This window comes from Plutella xylostella, chromosome 18 (assembly GCF_932276165.1).
Source record: "Plutella xylostella chromosome 18, ilPluXylo3.1, whole genome shotgun sequence".
NCBI lineage: Eukaryota > Metazoa > Arthropoda > Insecta > Lepidoptera > Plutellidae > Plutella > Plutella xylostella.
This window is the reverse complement of record NC_063998.1, coordinates 7,004,718-7,026,131: the sequence shown is the minus strand read 5'-3', so window position 1 is coordinate 7,026,131 and position 21,414 is coordinate 7,004,718. Positions and strand designations below refer to the sequence as shown.

Sequence of the window (21,414 nt, the reverse complement as noted above, 5' to 3'; positions counted from 1 at the left end):
AGTTTAATGGTTTTATTGGCTAGGACATTATCAAGAAGTCAACTTCATTCGGACTTTAAACTATCACGATTAATTTTAAAACAACTTCATCAATCACCATCACTTTACATCTTTTTTTTTCTATGTAAACTTGAAATTTTCTGGAGTTGAAGTCTGCTGGGAAGCGACAGTCACTGGTTTTGGAATGTTGCAGCTATTTGCTTTGGTATTCCGCTCTCTCGTTACAGTTGGTATGATTATCCTTTGGTAGCTGGGTATAATCTGAAACAATTGAAAGTTATAAAATATTATTAAAAACAATAGAATGAAGCAGTGTTCCGAAGTTGGTTCCAAGAGTTTTCAGTTAATTTTCTTCAATGTAAAGGGATGAATGTATTTCAAAATCATGTAGTAGGTACGGTCAGTTGCATAAGTAGCTATACACTTATGTACATTGTCAAACTGACTACATATAACAAATCGTCAATGTTTGAATAGGAAGTTTATAAGTTTTGACAAGGTACAAATGACTGTACCTATTGTTACAATAGGGTAGTAAATATTAGATAATAATCTATCCATACAAAAAGTCTAACCTGTCTTGGAACTACTATTCTTTCAAAGCTCGGCACGCGCTGAAATAATAAGAATATAAAATAAATTAAATTCAGTTTTTTACAAAACGTCTTAACAATAGGATAACGTAAGAAATGTTAGCAAGTAGGTACCTACATGCTTATAAATGTAGAGGTATAAAACATGCCATTACCTGGTTTCTGAAGCTGCGTATGTATTCTTGTACGAGTGATAACGGCTCGGCAGAGGACTCAGTCTCGGGTTCAGAGGATCGTCTTTCAATGAACCCACTGGAAGAAGACGAAGGCTTATAATATAGCTTCGTTATCTGAAAAATATCAAGAGTTTGTAGGGGATCAATATCGAAACACACGAAATCTAAATTTGTATTGCCGCATGGCATTTACTAGATTGCTAATTATATCTTCCATATTTTCTATAATACTTATATCATAAAGTTTCATTAGACTAAAAATTTACCGTGAGCTGAGCTGGGATGGGCCTCTCAATCATCTTGGCCTGATGTTTCCCTCGAGACTGCTTCAGTGCGTGTTCTAGATACTTCAGCATGAGGGCTGATGGGTCAGTCCCCAGGGTGCCGATAGATTCCTTCAGAGACGGCGGCGTAGTTGCTATGCGCAAGAAACTATGCTGAAATGGGCAAAAAACAGATATGTATATTGATATTTGTATCTCACGACATTTATTAGGAATTCCACTAAAAAGTAAATTTGAATTAATAATCAAGCAAATCTCGCTCCTACTTGTAATTATTAGACGAGTGAAGTGGATTGATTTCTATGTATGTATACGTAAAAACTTACCTACTCAATGTTTGCTCAATTGTTTTTTTGCTTGATTCGGATATGACCTATTAGGCCGGCTCCATACGTTGGCCCCAACGCTCGTACCAACGTTGGACTGCAAATTGGGTGAGGCGTACATACGTTGGCTAATAAACTAGTTGTGTCCCGGCAGGGCCAACGTAAAGATGTCCGATACAGAAATCTTAACTGCTCTGAGGCGATAAATATGTGCTCATTAATGATTCCCACTTTTTTGAATCTTCAATTGAGAAGATCATGCCCATCTTCTGTTGAATGCTGCGCCATGCATCAGCTAATACATTTTGATTTTTATGTTCCTTTCGAGTTTCATCTCATATTATTGGATGTGCTTGTTGTTAAGTTCAATAAAATCTGTAACTTTTTAATTTTTCCATAAAGGTGATGATTTTGTGGATGAGAAATCCATTCTCGCTTGACGTCCGCACTCGTTGCATGTTGCAAGAGCACTGAGCAAAGCGCCAACGTGTGGGCGTGACTGCCAGCGTTGGCGCAGATTCCTTTGATAAAACCGACACAAGACGGCCAACTACCAACGCTCGCCCCAACGTTGGGGCCAATCCAATTTTCTAGATCCATACGTTGGACGAGTAGCGTTGGGACCTGCGTTGGGGCCAACGTATGGAGCCGGCGTTACCAAATTATTTTGGTCTGTATATTCTGTAACAAAACGTTATTGTTTTATTTTATTATGATTGTGCAAATTTATATATAATAAATTAATTACTTATCTGCCAGCCAGCAGGTAGGAGCGAGATTCTTAAGGTATTTTAAATTTTCTGCTCTAAAATAATCGATTCATTACTAACAGGCAGTACCTAAATGTTACGTTCAACATTAAACGTATTAAAATTGATTATTTCATCATCATCATTTGGCCCGAAATTATCCACCGCTGGTCATAGCCCGCTCCCATCTGCGCCGCACCTCAACGCACTCTGTCCACAGCCTGCCTCATCCTTTATTCTGTTTCACTAACCCGGTATCTGGAATGTCTGATCCGTTCGCTCTGGTTCCTCTCTGGCTTCCGTTGTTTGGTCTTGGTGGGGGTCTCCAGTCCGGTATCCTCGTATTGTCGACGTTTCACAAAATGCGTCTTCAGAAACTTTGAACCTACTTCGTCGTTCATTAGCGTGTCGTATTTATTTTTTCTCTAGAATAATATGAAGTACTTATGAATTACTGTAATACAACATTTGTTTCTATCGAGTACGGAGCCCTGATTGGCTAATTCTTTCACCTCGATGAATCCAGGTCATCGATTTGAGAAAAGACTAAAATAAGCTTTTACTACTAGTAAGAAACTTTTATTAAAACGTAATATAGAATAACTAGTAATAAGTAGAGCCTAAAATTAAACGAAATACTGACCGATGCCGATGATACCCGCGGTTCAAAATCCTCTTCCTCGGTTTGTGTTTCGGCAAATTTCACACGTTTCGTTGGTCCTTTAGACTCCACGCTGCCGCTGGAGACAGATGGGCTCCTCTTCAGGACAGAAGTAAGCTGAAAAAATGTCCTACGAAATTAGATACATAGATAATACTTTATTGCACACAAACTCAGACATTACAAAAAGAAATCCACAACATAGGTACAGTTGGCCGCCTTATTACTAAAGAGTAATTTATTTCTTCCAGAGTACAGGTTGTAGACAGGTTTGGAACACACTAAAATAAATTAATGTGGCCAATCGCTGAGCTAAATTAAGTAAGTACATGAGAAAACTAACTTTTTTTTTCTGCCCGTCTTGGGTATCTTGTATACTTGAAGATGAAATACTCGAAAGTCCATCCTGGCTCTGCTAAAAAAAATTATTGCTTTGTTAGTTAGTCGTGTTAAACAGGTTTTGCTCTTCGTTTTTTTTAAACTAAGCACCTACTCTTTCCCCTTTTGTAATAGATATCTACTCACTTTTTAGCTTTGGGGTGTATGTTCCTGTAGTAACTATCTCGATTCAATGGAACCTGAATCATTACTTAATGAACACCCTGTTAATAAATAAGTGTTTTTTTAGCGTAACTTACTCCAGGTTTGTCATCGGATATTGGATCTTTTTGGTAGAGTCGTGGAGAAGCTGCTTTGTTTGCAGTATTAGCAGATTCAAATTTAACTGGCCCGGTACTGCCAGATGGAAGAGGTACCCTCCTTTCTTTAACATCGATGCTTACTTTCTGAAAAAAGTTAAATTAAAATAATTTTTGTAAGATTATTTTTGTCAAACATGATTGTATTGTGTTAGATCAATACCTACGTAAAGATTGTCAGATTGGTCAGTAAGGAAATAAGGATTGTTGATAGTTAAGCGGTAGCAGTTCCATAATATAAACTTCTACCATTTTCTTACCTTCGAACTATCTGCACCTTGATGTTCTCGTTTCTTTTCAGCAGTATGTTTCAACCCGCTCTTTGGTGAACTGTCACTTATTTTCATGTGTTTGGGGGGTGGTGAAAGTTTTCTTTCTCTCTTTTCGGCTTTCTAAAATTTTTGTACTGTAGTTTGTTGATAAAAGCTATTTTTGTTACTTCTTCGAGTTTTGAACCCAATAACACACACACACACTCACGCCTTGTACTAATGTACTCCCTTGCGGGGTAGGCAGAGGTGCATTGCTGCACCCACTTTTCGCCAGAGCATTATGTTAGACCCAATGTAATAGGGGGCGGGCCTATTGCCATTTTACGGGCACATCCAAGACCCGAGCACAAATATCTGTGTTTAAACAAATATCTGCCCCAGCCGGGAATCGAACCCGGGACCATCGGCTCAGTAGTCAGGGTCACTAACCACTACGCCATTCGGCCATAAATTATTGATAAAATTACTACTGTATGATACAAAAAGGATAAAGTAAGCGGAAAGAGGAATAATCTGGGAGTTATTCTGAACAATTGTGTTAAGTTTACGTTTTTTTTTATGAATTTTTAAAACTCTCTGAGCCATCCTCTTTTGGCTTCTTATCTTCCTATAAAACTATTATAACATTTCTTCTATACCTACTAACACCATTTCTATACAACATTTTATACATTATTATTAATATTATTATTTACCTTATGTTTGCCATTTTCTTCTTTCCGCAACTTTACTTTAGGAGGTGATTTCGAGTTGCGTTCCTTTCTTTTTAATGTATGCTCAAATCCTACGTGTAAAGAGCTATTTGATGTGATATCAGCTGATTTCTTAGTAATTAAGTCACGCAATTTATTTGTTAGATCCTCTGCTAGGCTTTCCTGTGAAAGATTTATAGTTTTAGCTTAAAATGATAAATCATTAACAGAAACATTAATAGCATAAAGAGTATTATTACAATCACTGGATAATTTATATCTTATATGTTTTTGTATGCAATACTTTACTTCTTGACTTTTTGGTTTTGCTGGATCATTACCCTCCGTATTCGCATGCACATGAGGTGTTAGAACTGGAATGTTTTCTTTTTCGGAATCGCTTTTAGGTAGTGGTGTTTCATCTGTCAGCGGTTTTTCCTGTTTGACGGATGCTTGGTTAGGTATTTTTTCTTTCTGTATCTCCTCGTGTGGTTTGTTTTCTAAATCTTTTTGGGCTTGATCAGGAATTAGTATGTTTTCTTTTTGAGCATCGTTTGTAGGTGGTTCTTTTTGAGCATCGTTTGTAGGTGGTTCTTTTTGAGCATCGTTTGTAGGTGGTTCTTTTTGAGCATCGTTTGTAGGTGGTTCCGTTTTATCTGTCTGGGCAATATCTTTTAAAATTGTTTTGTCTGGTATTTTCTCTAGTTGTATTTCCTCTTGTGGTTTGATATCAGTAATTTTCTGGGTTTTATCATTGCTAGAATTGTCGAAGTTAGTCGGATTAATGTTCTGCAAATAATGAAGCGTTAATTATAAACCACCTTCCTACTAATATTGTATACTTTACATTCATAACAAAGTTTAAGAATTTCCCCACCAATTTTAGTTCCGTTTCCTTTTGATCTTTTTTCGATAGTGATTGCTGTTCTGACTCTGAATTCGTACGTTCATCAATATTATTCAACTGACTGTCAGACAGTAGCGGCTCAGTGTTAGATATTTGCAAATCGTTTAATTTCCCTTCGATATCTTTACCAAATTTCTGAAACGAAATGTAATACATAATAATAATATGTTATATTCCTATTATACTGTACTGAGTGTGACCAGGCTAGACCGCGTCAGAAATACCACACTGCGCTCCGCCACTCGCATAAAAGACGTAGGTGCACAGACCGCTAAGCTGAAGTGGGCCTGGGCAGGCCACGTCATGCGAATGCACCCGGACCGGTGGGCAAAAATTATAACCGAGTGGCTGCCGAGCGACGGACGCAGGCGCCCAGGTAGACCTAGGAGGAGATGGCGGGACGACCTGGTCGACAATAGAGACGTGTGGAGTAAACATGGGGGAGGCCTTTGCCCAGCAGTGGGACACTGAAATGGCTACATAAAAAAAACCTATTAGATTAGATTATGTATACAACTTTTATACCTTTGGACTTCTTCGTAGCCTTTTGGTGACAAATAATAGAGCTGGTCTAGAATTTGTGACCGTGGCTAAAGGGTTATCCAGTAAGATTAGAGGTCGAACGCAATGCGGGCGGGATTTATAAGATACATTTGACTCATCATCATTGATCGACATCACTCGGCCTCCCCTACTTTCGTGCACCCTTATCTTGTTATCATACCACAGAACAAATGGTATGGTAAAATGCAAATAGACAACGAATATTTTTACTACTTTCAAAATGTTGTGCATGATTGAATTTACCTTTCTTTCTGCAGTCCATTCATCTTCCTTATGTTTCTTTCTAGGTGATCGTTCTTGATTGAAGCTAGAACTACCTACAGTGCTAATATAAGATGTGGAACTTTTCAAATTTGAATCAACTTTCTCAGCGGTCTGTGAAAACGCATTTAATAATTTAAAAAATTAAATAAGTCAGACAATTAATAATGGGCTCTTGACTCTTTTTTAAAATAGGTCTAATATGACTCGAGAGAGCCACGTACAGGAACTTCACCCCCTACCAGAATAGAATAGAATAGAATAAAGGTCTAATATGATTAATAATTGCTCTATTAGACCAAAAAAATACTCTTCAAATAATCTTTTTCTTATGTATTTTAATGGTTTTGTAATTCAATTTATGCAACCACCTTAGACATTTATTTCATGAAATCGATAGGTATATTTCGGTTTTGTAAGGTTTAGCAAATACTAATTTATGGCGCCAAATTTGATATAAGTCAAGTAGCCTATTCTTTAAAATAAATATATTTTTTTCCTACATTATGTGTTTTGCCATCTGTTTGTTGTTCTTTCTTGGCGGAAACCTGAGGTAATGATTCTTCTTGCATGTCAACAAAATTACTGAGACCACTGTTAGGAGACAACAGAGCTTCACTTTTAGATTTTTTCAGGAATGTGTAATCTGGTTTCTTCTCTTTAGTTTCTGACACAGGTTTCTGAAAGAATAATATACTTATATGGGATACAATCCTAAATACGTATTTAAAATACCTTTAAATAAAATTATTCAATAAAATGTTAAGATTCTGGTCATTTCTAAATATAAAAACAATGTGTGTATGCGTAACATAACAAATTTTATTTCAACTTAATTTACAAACCTGATTGGCAATGTCATGAATCCCATTTTGTTTGATTTTATCATCTTTTTCTGTGTCTACTTTCTCACATATTTTCACTTCAGCTTCAGCTATATTGCTATTAGAAGAAAGTAAAACTTCACTTTTAGATACTTTCAAAAAAATATGGCCCGGTACATTTCCTTGTACCTCTCTCGTCACTTTCTGAAAATTAATATTTACCATCAACGATCATTCTTAAAAAAATGCTTTGACTATACATTTGAACTTTAAAAAATATATCAATTACCCTTTTGTTGACCTCAATTTCCTTATATTTCTTCGTCCTAGACGGTGTCACGTCGCGTTGTTTCCTAGCATGTTCTAAGGCTTTGCGATAGGCCTTCTCGCGTTCATTCAGTTTCCCTTCATCCACCATAGAGGTCACTTTCCTCTCAGGCGTTTCAGTTTTCTGTAATACGTTTTTTTTATTTATGATCAGTTTTACCCTGCATTTTCCTTGGATTACTAGATAACTTTCAACTCTTTATTGCAAACAGACATAGACATTACAATAGGAAATGCACTACATAGAGGTAACGGACTTATTAATTTTCAAACAAGCTTTTTTTACTATACCCTTTATATGACAGAACCTTAAACAAATTTAAAAAAATAACTGATTAGTCTTGGCTGTATCTGTATACTAACCATTTTTTTACTCTCGGTATCCCTGTACTCCCTGAGAGTGTGTGGTGGGGGCTGATATCGCTTACTTTTCTCGCTCCTAACTACTGGAGGGGCGATTGCGTCTGCTATCTGTGCTTCACTTTTTGCTTCACCAATATCCATGGAATCGTGGACTACAATTAGCGAAGTATCTTTTTGATTACTCTTTTTCTTTGGTGAACCCTCTATGAGAGTTTTGTTAGGATTTTCAATATCCTCAGTGTGTACCTAAAATAACAATAAATATTGTTAGTACTGTAAATTATTTATTTATATTTTATATTATGTTAACATTGGCACAGACACACAAACATTGACATACCTCGTAAACCTTTTAGTTATTATACCTATAATAGGTACTTACTTTAGTGCCTTCAGAAACTTTAGGTCTTCTGCTAGGTATGGCGATATGTCTGGTACCCCTCCTATGTATACTGGTGTACCCACTGTTAGACGAGGTCGTCCCGATATTGGTTGATTTTTGTTTTATAGACTCTTTAACAGCTGACAGTGATTTTCGACGTATTAATTTCTAAAACAGTAAAAAAGTAATACCTATAAAAAAACTGTACTTACAATTTGTATGCATGAGAATAATATTTCATTAATTATAATTTTAGTTAAAACGTACATCAGGTGCTTGGTACTGCTCTGGCATTGAAGATTCCTCCGAATTTTTGGCTGCCGACTTTTTAGTTTTTGTATCTTTCATTGTCGGAGTACGTGGAGAATTGTAGTTCTGTGAAGAATGAAAATGTGTGATTAGAATATAATAGAATAGAAATAGAATACAAAAACTTTGTAGATACTTACAATGATTTCACTGACAGTACTTGTGCTTGAAGAACCTGTATCACTGTTATGATACGCTGCTTTCTGCATAAAAATCACAACGCAAATTATTGTGTTTAAAAATTTTAAGAAGTAAAAGCAATCGTTTAAGTACTAAAATAACGTGGAAAGTGTGGAAACTCACATTATTGGGTATCAAAACCGGTTTTTGTCTTGGAACTTTCTTGAATCTGAAGAACTTTTCCAGGGGAGATATAATGTCTTCTTGACTTGAGAGTATGGTCAGCATACTTGGCTTAGTACTAACAGATTTGTCAAAAACATACGTTTGGGACTCATCATACTGCCTTGGCTGTCTAAACCTTTTGGACTCATTTGCTAAACTTTCATCCGATGACGATTGGTCTGATCTGCGATGGTCCTGAATAAATGGAAAATAATTTACTTCGAGTACTCATGTAAACAATATACAAACGAACAAAACATTTTTCTACATATCATTGGGTGAAAATGTCAACGTTGTACTTTTTAAATCCCTACCTAAACGCTGGGTAATGTTTCCTGGGTACGTACTTTTTTCTTACTAAGATTTGCTGAAGACGGTCCTTTCTTGGCGTCGATTTCAAGAGACTCATTTTCATCTTTTTTATCTCGCATTGTTATAGTCTTTAGTTGTTTTGCCGGTGACTTACTAGACTTTGCTTTTTTAGTATCGGTTTTAGGTTTATCATCCCGTAAGAAAGATTTCGGCCTTTTGGGAACATATTTGTTAATATCAACGTGCTCTATCTTTGCGCTCGGATCAGCTTTAAGGTTCGTCATTGCAAAAACTCTTGAAGGAGGTTCCTAAAAAATAATTTCGTAAATAACCTTACTAGTAGGTAGGTATATATTATATATTATTCATATTTATTTATATGAAAATAATTTAAAACGGGCATATGAAATTTTTAGTAATTTTCAATGTAAATGTAGAGGAGTCAAGATTTCAAATGACAGACTAGTCAGAATCAGACAAATACATAAATACTAATCAGAACTTACTTACTAAAACGGTAATTTTAGCTAAAAAATTAAATCGCAAAAGTGGCCGGTGTGTTTAAAATTATTGTAGTAGTAAGTATACCTAAGTTGATAAAATATGACCGAGGTTTAATGTTACTTACAGCGGTAAAATCTTCATTATCCTCGATGTGTACACCGAACTTCCTTTTACACTTCTCTTTACACCTGCATGGTTTGCTAACTTGAAGCGGCAACTCTTCCTTGCATTCGACAGAACATGCACTTTCTTTGCAGTCGATCATTTGCCCTGGGATGGGCTCAGGCTCACTTGTAGCCATGCTGGTAGATGAAGCTTCCGGAAGCGGAACTCCGGCTGCTGCAGTAGCCTCTCGAGTTGCTGTTTTGCCAGCCAATTTATCTTCTTCTTCTTGAACACGGATCTTTTCTTCCTCTACTCGAATAGTTTCCTCCTCTTCTTTGAGAGCTTCTTCTACTTGTTTTAGTCTTTCTTCCAGTTCCTCAATTTTAGCTAGTTTTTCCTCACGTTCAAGTTCTTTCTGCTCTTCCCTTACTTCTAATAAATTTTGTTCTAGTATTTCCTTCTGTTCTCTTAAGAAACGTTCTGTCTCTTGTGCCTTTTTCAGGTTATGATCTATCGGTCTTGGAAAGAATACCTGCTCTGTCTGCCTAGTTAAAGACTTTGGTGGAACGGGATCTCGATGCTGTAAAGAAACGCGGTCAGAGTCGTCTTGTTTGTGATGCGGATCTCCTTCAGTTTTTTTCTTTTTCGTTTCGTCACTGTCACTTTTCTTATCTTTATTTTCGTGTTCTTTTGGATTCAAGTCTTTCTTTCCGTGATGATGTGCATCTTTTTTGGTTGAGCCCTTTTTAAATTTACCTTGGAATGCCCCGTTCAAAAATTTTATGATTTTTCTGGATCGATTATTATGATCAAAACGTAATTGATGTGTACTTCTGTATTGCACTGTACTTGTAGTTTTATCTAGATACTGAAAATAAAAACTAATTCATGACACAGTATAAATGATTTTTGCTATAAGTATTCCATGAACGATAAGATTTTCGAAACGTACACACAGAACTAACCAATTGAACAGCCTCCTCTCTAAAAAGCCTTTTCTTTCGCATAGTTTTTCTTTTACTAGAAGTTATTTGAAAATCATTGTAATGTTCGAAGAAGGAAGTTTTCAAATCTTGTACAATCATCACTAAACTAGGCATAGTTGCCTGATCGCTGACTAGTTTATACGATGGACTTCGTGTCCTTTCATTTCTTGTCTTAGTTTTATCCAAATCATTATCATGTAAACTGCCATCAAATGATTTCCTGCTTGAATACTCCCTCTGTAAAAACAATCTAATACAAAACCTGTATTTTATATCTTCCTTTACACTCACTCACTCACTCATGATGGCTCGTTGACCCGAAGTGGATCTTGGCCTTCGCCTGTTCCTTTACAGGTTTTGCAAAATCTTCTATACTACTTATACATGTATTCTGTTACACAAAATGTTAGTAAGAGACGTAGGTTTCTACTATTTCAAAACATACTGTCATAAAACCTACCGAACGTTTACTTTCCTGATGTGAGCCATCATCTTTTGGGATGCGTGTTCTGGTAGCGTACGGCTCCAGGAACTTTTGCTGGCCTTCCTTAAATGGCAACTTTAATCCCTTATAAATCGTATTTAAACTTGGTATCTTTGATACATTACATTCTGCACCTAGCTTAGAAGTGGGATGACTGTTTACACTTACACTGGTTGCCATAGATTTTTTATTAACCTGTGAATAAAAAATAACATAGTATAGAGTTGGGTTAGGAAAATATACATATAGGTCGATTACAGGGTTATGTATGCAATGCCTCTATCTAATGTGCCTATATCAGATCTGTAGTTCTGGATAAGGTACCTAGCAGACATAGAGGTAATTTCGGAAAGGAATAGTCAAGTATATCGCCATTACACGACAAGCTTATGGTGAATCAGAGGCGGTCGAAAACGAATGTTTTTTCCGCACAGGACGTCAAATCAACCTGTCACACCATTGTGTGTATTGGCGCATTCATACAAGATGTGGTGTACTTTGATGAATACCTAATAAGGTTGTGTATATCTTCCTAGAGCATAATAAATTTAAAGTGATTAAATTATTTAAATTACTGTTCGCTTATTTTTGTATGATTCCAATATCTCCAGTGAGTTACTTTGAGCTCCCATATCCAACAACATAATGGGCTTTTTTATAATCTTTGGTGGAATATAATCTTCACGCATTTTGCGACATTTAGAAACCTTTTTCGTGATTTCCACTTTGGGATAACTTGTCTGAAAAGTATATTTAAATGTAAGTAAGTAGGTACTAGTAACCCAATTATTATTTTGTATAATCGGCAACTTTTATACTATCATAATTTTTATCTGAAAGTGAATCTATTACTTACCTTTGTATTAATTGACTCATTGTCATCTATAGAATCATCTTCAGAAGAACTCTAAAAATAATAATTGCAAGTGATTATTACAATAATTGTATGTAATATCTCAATACCCAATACTTATCACCTCATTCAAAAAAATAACGCTCAACCGGGTAACGGTTAAATTATTGAATTAGGAATATGTTCTCTTTTTGTTTCAAATTATAAATCTTGAAGTACATCGTCAACATCATAATCAGCCATTGTTGCTGAATATAGGCCTCTCCTACGGAACGCCACAAGACTCTGTCCTCGGCCTTCCTCATCCAGCCACTACCGGCTACTTGTCTAAGGTCATCCATCGGTCTAGCGGGCCGGGGGGCGCCCCACGCTACGTTTACTAGTACCTAGTTCCCACTCTAGAACTCGTTTAGCCCACTGGTCATTGATGGCTGGCCTAGTGCTACTGTTAAATATATATAAATAAATAGGTACACGTACACTTGTAGAGCTTTTTGAGTAAACAGAATCATCACTGTCATCATCATCATCGCTTGAAGATTCAGCATATCCCTTTTTCTTCTTACAATTAACACATTTACACTTTTTCTTTAAATTTTCTTCTTTAGTTTTAGCAAGAGTTTTGTATTTATTTGGCTCTGATTGCTCACTGTTCTCCAATAAATCATTGTATTCTTTAAATTTGTTTTTTTCCCTGGGTACTATTTGCTTTACCTGCTGCATCGGTTGCAAATCAGTATTGCATCCAAAAGATTCACTACTCAAATCCAACTGATCCAAAAGTGTTTCTTTCATATTAATATCTTTATTGCTAGCTGCTTTTCCTATTTTCTTTTTCTTTTCGTGAACTGCTGAATGTCCTTCATCTTTATTTTTAATATTTATAATCGAAGTCGCTTTACTAAACTTTATAGGTGCTTTAATATCTTGCACGTGGTAACTGATAGCTTCGTCAACTGTTTTTATTTTATTCTTTTTTTTAGTATCGAGTTTGTTTTGGAAAAATCGTAGAAAAGTATTAACGTTTGATACAGTAGTAGTCATCATAGCTTCTGATTGGTGGCTGTATTCACTCTGCTAAAGAAATATATTATTTACACTTCCTAGTAACGATGTCTAACTTCCAAAAGTGGGAAAATGTGTAGACTACGTCAGACTCATAGACAAATATGTAACTTTTATAATAATAATACACCTTAGTTTAGTGTGGTACTGGCAGAATATCAGCACTGCAGTCTAATCTTGCAGTCTAACTGTAGCTTTATGCTGATGCAGAGCCCTTTCACAGCCACAGCATAAAGTGCACAAAACTGTTCATAATCCTCTTTATTGTTGTAAAGTGCTTAACAATGTATAATATATTAGTACGTTTAGTGCCTATTTCTCCATTCTCGGTTAGAGCATAACCAGAAGGGCTAGCACGTGGCGCATTTAAGACGTGACAAAAGTTTTGCATCGCGCTCACTCACATTGCGCTGCCTCAAGTGTGACCGCAACGGAGAACTTTTGTCACGTCTTAATAGCGCCCCGTGCTACAGGGCCAGGTATTATTAGTGGTTGACTTTTTACACATCTTTCAAGAATTTAGTATGGAGATAACGTATAATTGATCAACCAATACCTGGTTACGATTTAATCGACTATTGTGAAATTGGAGCTTAATCTATCTATGTACGACGGTTACAAACTGACCTCACTGAAGCTGGAACACGAGCTGGTGCTCGTGGAACTGCTCGCGAGCGTCGTCATGCCTGCGCCGTCAGCGAACACGGCCGCGTCAGAGAACTACACTTCATACCGTACTTCATCTCTATAGCTTCCTTCACGTTTGGTATTCTCTGTTGGGAGATAGATGGTTGGATTGAACAGAGATAAGAAGTAATTTAATTCTTACTTGTACTGTTTGTGCCACAGGATAATACAGTCAATACTGGTTTTATACTTGGTATTTGAAGGTTTTTTAAATATTTTTATTTACTAAAATTGTATGACATTACAAAATGTATGTATATGTATCCCGTTATAGTGTTGCTCTTTGGTTGTTTTCTTTAAATTTGTATCAATGTAGGTATAACTTACACCAAGACAATATCTGTTAGGGCAATTGGAACCTTTCATACGCGATTTATCATAAATCTGAAAACACACAATATTATTTTGTAATTTTATAAATTAAATGATTGTGACTTTAGAACTTAAGTTTTTTATAAAAATAAGTAGAAAATAGAAATATGGTAAACCTACATTTGGACATTTTGACTTCGGCTGATCCTCTCGTTTATCATTGCATTTTCGAGTCTGAAAACAAAAGTTCATATTTATTGTATAATAAATTTAAAGCTTAATGGGACTATAGTGCCACAAACTTATCTGTTCCGGTGACAGCGAACTTAATTGATCCATATTTCATTACTTACTAATGAATTGTATATTTTAAAACATTAGATGGGTTTATTAACACCGCAAGAGCGAAATAACAATAGGTACGAGCAAACTTAAAATCTTATAGAATTAAGAAATATTAGAGATTTATTTGAGCTGTCACCGGAACAGATAAGTTTGTGGCACTATAACCTTTGTTAGCCATCAAACTGAAAATAGAATCTGTAAATCTATAGCTGAACACAAAAGAGTAGAGATTAATGTTTTTGGAACTAAACAGATTTAAACCTGGCAATAAAAAAAAACTTGTGATTTGTGGTCTGTTTCTATGGTTTGAATGTCAAACTCGCCCTGTTCCTGTATAAACAAATCGAATTTTGCTTAATTTTGGAGTTTTGTGTATTGTTGAGTTTGTTCACGAGGTGAAAATGAATAAAACCATTCGCAGCGAAGCTAGACAGATGATTTACAGCGTTTACCTACGATGTTTGGCGGAGAATGGGGCTGGAGAAGTATTAGTCAATATATACGATGTTTATGAAAGAGCAGCGTTTTATACTGGTGAGTAGGTACTTAATTTCTAACCATTAACATACATTGCTTATATTTCTTGTAAAAAAGTACTATTTTGATGTAATAGAATGCCTTTCAATGTGTATTTGTTATTCTTAGGCAGCGTTCCCACTACGCCGGACCGGCAGATCTGCCGCGCCGGTAAATCTGCCGGAAGAGCTAGTGGCTGTACAATTTATATGAAGCTATTCACATTATCCCGGGTCCGGCATTTTTGCCGAGCCCGGCATTTCTACCGAACGTTTTGTCACTACGAATTGCCGGTAGAACGACCGGGCCCGGAGTAATGTGAACGAGTTTGTGCTGGTATCTGTCCCCCGCTCGCCCCGCTCGTGCTCCCCTCGCCCCTGGATGTAAAATGAAAAGAATGGAAAATCTTTCCCGTAAAATAGGGTGTACCCAATGTTTTCTTTTATTTTGCCTTCTATTAAGATACCACCACAACACAATAATTTCGTCGTCCATTGTGCGCGCAGGTCCAAATTCAACTGAGGACTGTCTGAATTTCTTCCGGGATCCGATGTAATGTGAACACTCTGTCCGGTGTCCGGTTTTCGGCAGATCTGCCGGTCCGGCGTAGTGGGAACGCTGCCATATAGAGGTTAGAAAATACTAGTGTCAAACGTTACATGACATCAGGGTCTGGATGCTAATGTTGTTAAAACATCAGGTCTAGATACTTTTTTACTAACCCCCGACTCAAAAAGGGTATCGATAAGTTTTACAGCTGTAGGTGTCTATGTGTGTCGGTCTCTCCGTGTTAGAGTACCTATTGTAAAAATATGTAAGAGTCGGTATAAATTCCCCAGACATAATAATTTGCAAGTCACTGCTTCTCTGACCAATTAAATAATTTGTTGCAGGAAAATCGGTAAACACAGTTTTAGAAGAATTGCCGGGGCACATTTGAACTTTTTCCTGAGCAAGAAAAAACTGTAATAAAATATCGATGTCTCTCACTTTTCTCCTATAGTAATTACATAATGGGATAACCAACACGTGTTTCAGTGCAAAAAAACATTATGAAATACACAATGAAATAAAAGTTACAGTTGATTTGATTTAATGAAATTCATTCAAGACTGCCCCCCTCTCCCCTACTATTTCTTCTCTTAACATAAACCTCCCCAAAAAGTGGCATTTTATAATTAGTAAATATTTGAAACATTTCTCGTTTTGATTTTTTCTGCTAAAGTATCGTGATACTTTTGTCCGTTTTCTATACTATAATAGTGTGGCCACTTTCTTAGATTGCCACGCCCTCAATTATTCTCTACTCTTTTATGTTCAGCTATATATGAATGTAGAAATTCGCTATTTCTTTCCGGTTATTTCCGGTTTATTCAACAACAACATAATACCAACTAACTAGGTACTTCATCCCAAAATAAAAAAACTCTCAGACCATACTACTCAAAAATCCTATGTACACTGTACCTACATAGGAGTGTTGAGTGTTGTGTGAGAGTTTCAGTGTGTGTGACAATTTCACATGCTCACCTTCGGACAACTAGTATTCGGGTCTCTCGGAGTCTCTCGTTGCCTGGCGGCGGGGCAGGGGGGGTTGTGGAAGCAGTGCGCGGGGGTGGGGCACGGGGCGTTGGGTCTGGCGGGCCAGTAGCACGGCATGAGGTAGGGACAGCAAGCCGAGGGTGGCTGGCACCGGGGCACGTGGTGGCAGGACCTAGCGGCTAGCGGCTGGTGGAAGGTAGGATAGATTAGCTTTTGTTATTGAGGTTGAAATGTTGAGTGGAACACTTGAAAGATGGTGATTTGACGATACCTAAATTTATTTACTTATTAGTATAAAAATTAAATAATCCTTTTATAAAAATCCACGAGCGAAATAACGCGGAGCTGGCCTGCCTAGTCTATAGCTAGTCTAGAGCTACTGTTTTTCACCGAAATGTATTTATTATTTATTGAAATGCTAAGAAGAATTCATGAAAATATCCTATAGGTAGGTACACATAGAGAGAGCTACATTTGAGTAAGATTACTTTTCTCCAAAAATGGTGAAACAGACTAATAGGTTTCTAAAGACTTCCGAACAGACAGGTAGTTGTAATACAGTTCTTCCTTACCAATTTCAGGATGCAACTTGAACGAGGAGAAATAATGACCTGAAAAAATTAATTACATAAGTTTTAAAACATGCCGATAAAAAGATCGTCACAAATAAAAAAAAATAAAAGTGTTTTGGTAATGAAACTTACAGGATATGGCTCATAGGCATCAGGCCTCCTTTTCACAGTTATCTAAAATGTATAAAGTGGGTAAGATTTTATTATGATTAAGTAATTATGTAAAGCGAACTATAATTCATTTTCTTCATAATAAATTTTGTACCGTCATTGAGGCATTCGCGTTCGTTGTACATTTTGTAGATTGCGGGCAAATCTAAAAAAAAACTTAATTAATTTTAGTTTATAATAATAAAAAGCTAGAAAATGTTGATGGTGTTTTTCATAATTTACTTACCGGACAACACACTTGTTTTTTCTTTCGCCTTGAATCATACTGGAAAATAAGTAGGTATTTAAAATAAGTAATTTACAGCGGTTTACAAGAAAAGCGCAAAAGTCACATAGTCACATAAGGACAAAATTAGATCGGAAATACAACAATACCAGGTTTGCAACACAATAAAAAATATACATACGCTACGTTTCGGTTCACTTCTCGGAGGAGGCTGGAAAACAGAAATATTGTTTTCATTTACCATCGCAACTGACAACAGTCAAACAGTGTTATACTATAATTATATTTAATTAATTTTTCGTGACTATAATATAAGAATTATACGTATCGTTCCCGTATATCTATATATCTATACATATATCGACCGATATATTGAGTGACTCACACAGCAAGTCGCGCACGACTCACGCGCCGGCGCAGAGGACTCCACGCAACATGTCGTACAGCTGCGACTATTGCCGCACTGGAAATAAAGTACTTATATAAATACACGGTGTTGCAAAAGTGGTATACTAAGCCGAAAGGGGGTTACCCAGGGGGTCAATCTTTGCTCTACGACTTTTAGAAATTGGCCAAAAATAATTTTGTTTCTCCATAATAAGATTTAACGGGACCATAAATGTTTCTTGAACAGCAACACTAAATATTTTTATCAAAGACTTACTGAACAACACTGCTTTAATTGCTCTACGGCCTTTGATATGTCCTGTATGGGTAAATACAAGGAGAAAGAAAGCCTGGATTGCAATACGTTATGTAGAAAGTTCAATATCTGTGTGACTTACCTTTAGAATCATAGGAAAATCTGTTTTGCTCTGAAAGTAAGCATGAAGTGCATTTTTATAAAGAAAAAGTGGGAATTACATTATACGAGTACATCATTTTGGTACACAACAAAAAAGTGGTCTAGATTCATAATGAAAGTTAAACAAACCTTGTGCTTACAACAGGAAAATCTCGGGCAGCAGACTTGGACAATAGCAGTTTGTGGGAATGCGGGTTTTACCTCACATCTGACCCCACTTCTAAGTGGCATCCCGACTATTGCCATGTTCGTCATCCCAAACATGTTATGCTCCTCATCTAATTTCAAGATGGTTGAGAGACATCGGTCGGTGCTGTCCTGACTCTCCAGTACCGAGTCCTGACTGAAGTCTGAGCTGATGGTAGAACAGCTGGTCAGGGATACTGATGGTGAGCTGAAAATAGGATGAAAGTAAGGTTAGTGTTCGAGTTGTGTAGGTATTTTATGTTGGTAAACATATTATGTTATGTAGGTGCTTTATTGGGGTGTTTTTAAAATATGTAAGGTTAGTGGAGGAAGAAAACATAAGAAATCAGTGTCATGCCTAGGTCACATCGCTATGGGGTTACAACAAATACTTAGTTTGGTCCTTTTATAAAGTTGTATTTTATGGTTAAATCTGATAAATTGTATGTCTTATGTAACCATCATTGATCGTACAGCCATTTTTTTCGCGTATACCTACTCGATTCAGGATACGAATATGAGAAGAGACATGGAATATCTAATACAAATTTAAAGCATGTACGGCTATACCTTATCAAATAATTCATTATTTACTTTCGGCCTCTTTCTTTCCTCTGTCTAATTTTAGCCCCAGTAAGGGCATTTACTGTTCTGTAATAACATTTTGTTCTTGTAAATTGATTACTATGTAGGTGAAAACCCAATCAAACTTCTTATGTAATGAAGGCATATTTTTGTGCTCCACTGCTGGGCAAAGGCCTCCCCATGCTTATTTCACATTAAATACTTTATAAGTACTTTTATCTTCGTTATAGATGATTTAAATTATGATGACTTTGTGATATTGTGGTTACCTAGCATTAGTTCCACCACTACTCCCGTCACTCAGCCACTTCATCCTCGTATACTGGAGAATGTTGGGATTATCAAAACTTATAAAGTTACTGTCGTCATTTTCAGAGACGTCCATCATTTCAATGTGCTGGAATAAAACTTTATTTTAGTTCCATGGGGTATATTGTATACTTCCACCTAGATTATATTAATATTAATATTTTACATTAGGTATTGTTCATGTTCATTCATACGAAATAAGCTACTAATAACGTAAGCATAAAATATCAAAACTCACTTGGCAAGAGGTTCCATCATTGCCATTGTAGTGTTTGATATCGTACAAAGCTTTTGATCTTTCTACTTGAATAGCGTTGTCTTGCTCATGGTTAATCTTAAAATTAATAAGTATATTTACTTTATTACTTACTTGGACACATAATAAGATAAAGATAAAATATTCTTTATTGCACTAATCTCTTCCAGACAACCAAATTGAAAGGAAATAGAAAGAATGAAAAAGGGTAGCGTGTGAAAATAAGAGATATTTATAAACTACATTAATATAAAGTAGGTATAAACGATATGTAAATACCTACATATAACAATACATAAAACCTATATAGTTAATAATAAATATATATACCTATATATCCTATAATAATACATAAATATTATTAAAAATAAATAAATAATTGCTGGTGCATTCTAATCAGGATAAGATAAATTTAAGTAGTGCTGTCTGAGCTTGTTTTTGAAGGATGGTAGAGAGGGTGCGAGTCTGATTTCAATGGGCAGATCGTTCCATAATTTAACAGCCTGAAATGTGAATGAACCCTCATAAAACACAATTGTGCAAGAGGAAACATGAAGGCGAAGGTTATGAGATGAACGTAGTGAGCGGCTATGTGTAGAGCATCTCAACTCAAAACGCTCCTTAAGGTATGTTGGGGAACAAGGATTGAACAGTACTGAATAAAGTAGTGAAAGTATGTGAGTATTCCGTCGAAGGTGAATTGGGAGCCACTTGAGTTTTTGTCGGTATACAGATACATGGTCATATTTTCTAAGCCAAATATGAATCGTATGCAGTAATTTTGAAGACGCTCAAGCTTATTAAGTTGCTCCTCAGTGAGATCAAGATAGCTGGCATCGGCGTAGTCAAGAACGGGAAGAAGGAGTGATTGAGCTAAAGCAATTTTGGTGGAGGTAGGAAGGAAATTGCGTAGTCTTCGAAGTGATCCCCCTGATGCAAACATCCTCCGGCTAACCGCCTCCAGCTGAGGACTCCATGTCATAAACTTGTCAAAATAATGTTTAATGTCCGACAACTTATATGCAAGGGAGCGCCTACATTAGTATAGTTACTGAAAGTGAGTTATATTATACTACAAATAAGGTTTGGAAGATAGGTTACAAATGCTCACGTCAACTCTTGCGTCTTGGTCACTGAGGTACTCAAATGGTGGGATATTACTGACAAGACAAACGTAATTTTTCAACACGTTGTGTTCAGAAAAACTGTGGAATAGATTGGCTTTTGACTCTTTCCTTCCAAAGGTGCATGGATGCTCTTCATCATTGGAGTCCTCTGACATTGGCTGGCGGTCGCTTGGTGCTGTCATGGTTCTTGATTCATGACGTTAAACACAATTATAGAACACATTAACACAACAAATTTGAAAACACTACAACTAAAGCATTTGGGGGTTTAAAAACTAAGGAAAACACTTAAATTTTATTTAAAAAATACAGATTTAACTAGGCCATTTTCCAAAAACTGAAATGTTTATTTCTTGCAAGTGACAGTGATTTAAATTTGATAGAACTTATTCTTCTGACATGTGTACAGGAACGAACGTACTTTTTGGTCTTTAAAAAGTTTTCTGTATCGCTATGAAACTCAGACCAACTACAAACTATGAAAGTATAAAAGTAGGTACCCAGGCAAAGTAAAAACTTTATAAATTCAATTTATTTATTAGGTACATGGAAATTAAATAATGTATCTAAGTTTAAAAGATAAATGGCTTCATGTATTTTCTGAATAGGTACATAAAATACCTAAATGTTTCCTTCTTTCTTTCTATAAGTTTCTAGTTACCTAGCTCTAACACTCGCCAGAGCCCTGGCGACTCTAATTACTATCTCCGATACAATCTCGATTTCTGCGCAT

General features: G+C 36.2%; 2 protein-coding genes across 11 annotated transcripts; both read right to left on the bottom strand.

Annotated features, from left to right (window-relative positions):
- Position 1: 1 nt before the first annotated feature.
- On the bottom strand, positions 2 to 17,055 carry LOC105381378. 10 transcript variants are annotated; one of them, XM_048627242.1, is made up of 33 exons: positions 17,017 to 17,055; positions 16,433 to 16,630; positions 14,222 to 14,275; positions 14,057 to 14,113; positions 13,670 to 13,815; positions 12,458 to 13,051; positions 11,981 to 12,031; positions 11,700 to 11,864; positions 11,101 to 11,319; positions 10,620 to 10,877; positions 9,674 to 10,522; positions 9,081 to 9,353; positions 8,692 to 8,928; positions 8,529 to 8,591; positions 8,347 to 8,454; positions 8,080 to 8,247; positions 7,698 to 7,943; positions 7,297 to 7,458; positions 7,029 to 7,211; positions 6,687 to 6,863; positions 6,166 to 6,297; positions 5,329 to 5,493; positions 4,761 to 5,240; positions 4,455 to 4,634; positions 3,748 to 3,879; positions 3,428 to 3,574; positions 3,133 to 3,204; positions 2,772 to 2,906; positions 2,380 to 2,553; positions 1,036 to 1,206; positions 749 to 883; positions 576 to 614; positions 2 to 261 (listed from the first exon to the last, which is right to left on the bottom strand). In XM_048627242.1, the coding sequence occupies exons 5-33, from the start codon at positions 13,724 to 13,726 to the stop codon at positions 121 to 123; spliced, it is 5,913 nt and encodes a 1,970-aa protein (XP_048483199.1). In that variant the 5' UTR covers positions 13,727 to 13,815; positions 14,057 to 14,113; positions 14,222 to 14,275; positions 16,433 to 16,630; positions 17,017 to 17,055; the 3' UTR covers positions 2 to 120. The 10 variants fall into 10 exon arrangements, 8 of the variants coding, with proteins under 8 accessions (XP_048483199.1, XP_048483200.1, XP_037969869.2 ...); XM_048627243.1 differs by having other exon boundaries at positions 3,133 to 3,201; XM_038113941.2 differs by having other exon boundaries at positions 7,309 to 7,458.
- LOC125489914 lies at positions 14,590 to 21,066 on the bottom strand. Its single transcript, XM_048627507.1, has 7 exons — positions 20,666 to 21,066; positions 19,537 to 19,632; positions 19,259 to 19,386; positions 18,999 to 19,055; positions 18,420 to 18,612; positions 16,433 to 16,630; positions 14,590 to 14,595 (listed from the first exon to the last, which is right to left on the bottom strand). The coding sequence occupies exons 1-7, from the start codon at positions 20,861 to 20,863 to the stop codon at positions 14,590 to 14,592; spliced, it is 876 nt and encodes a 291-aa protein (XP_048483464.1). The 5' UTR covers positions 20,864 to 21,066.
- Between the last annotated feature and the right edge of the window lie 348 nt (positions 21,067 to 21,414).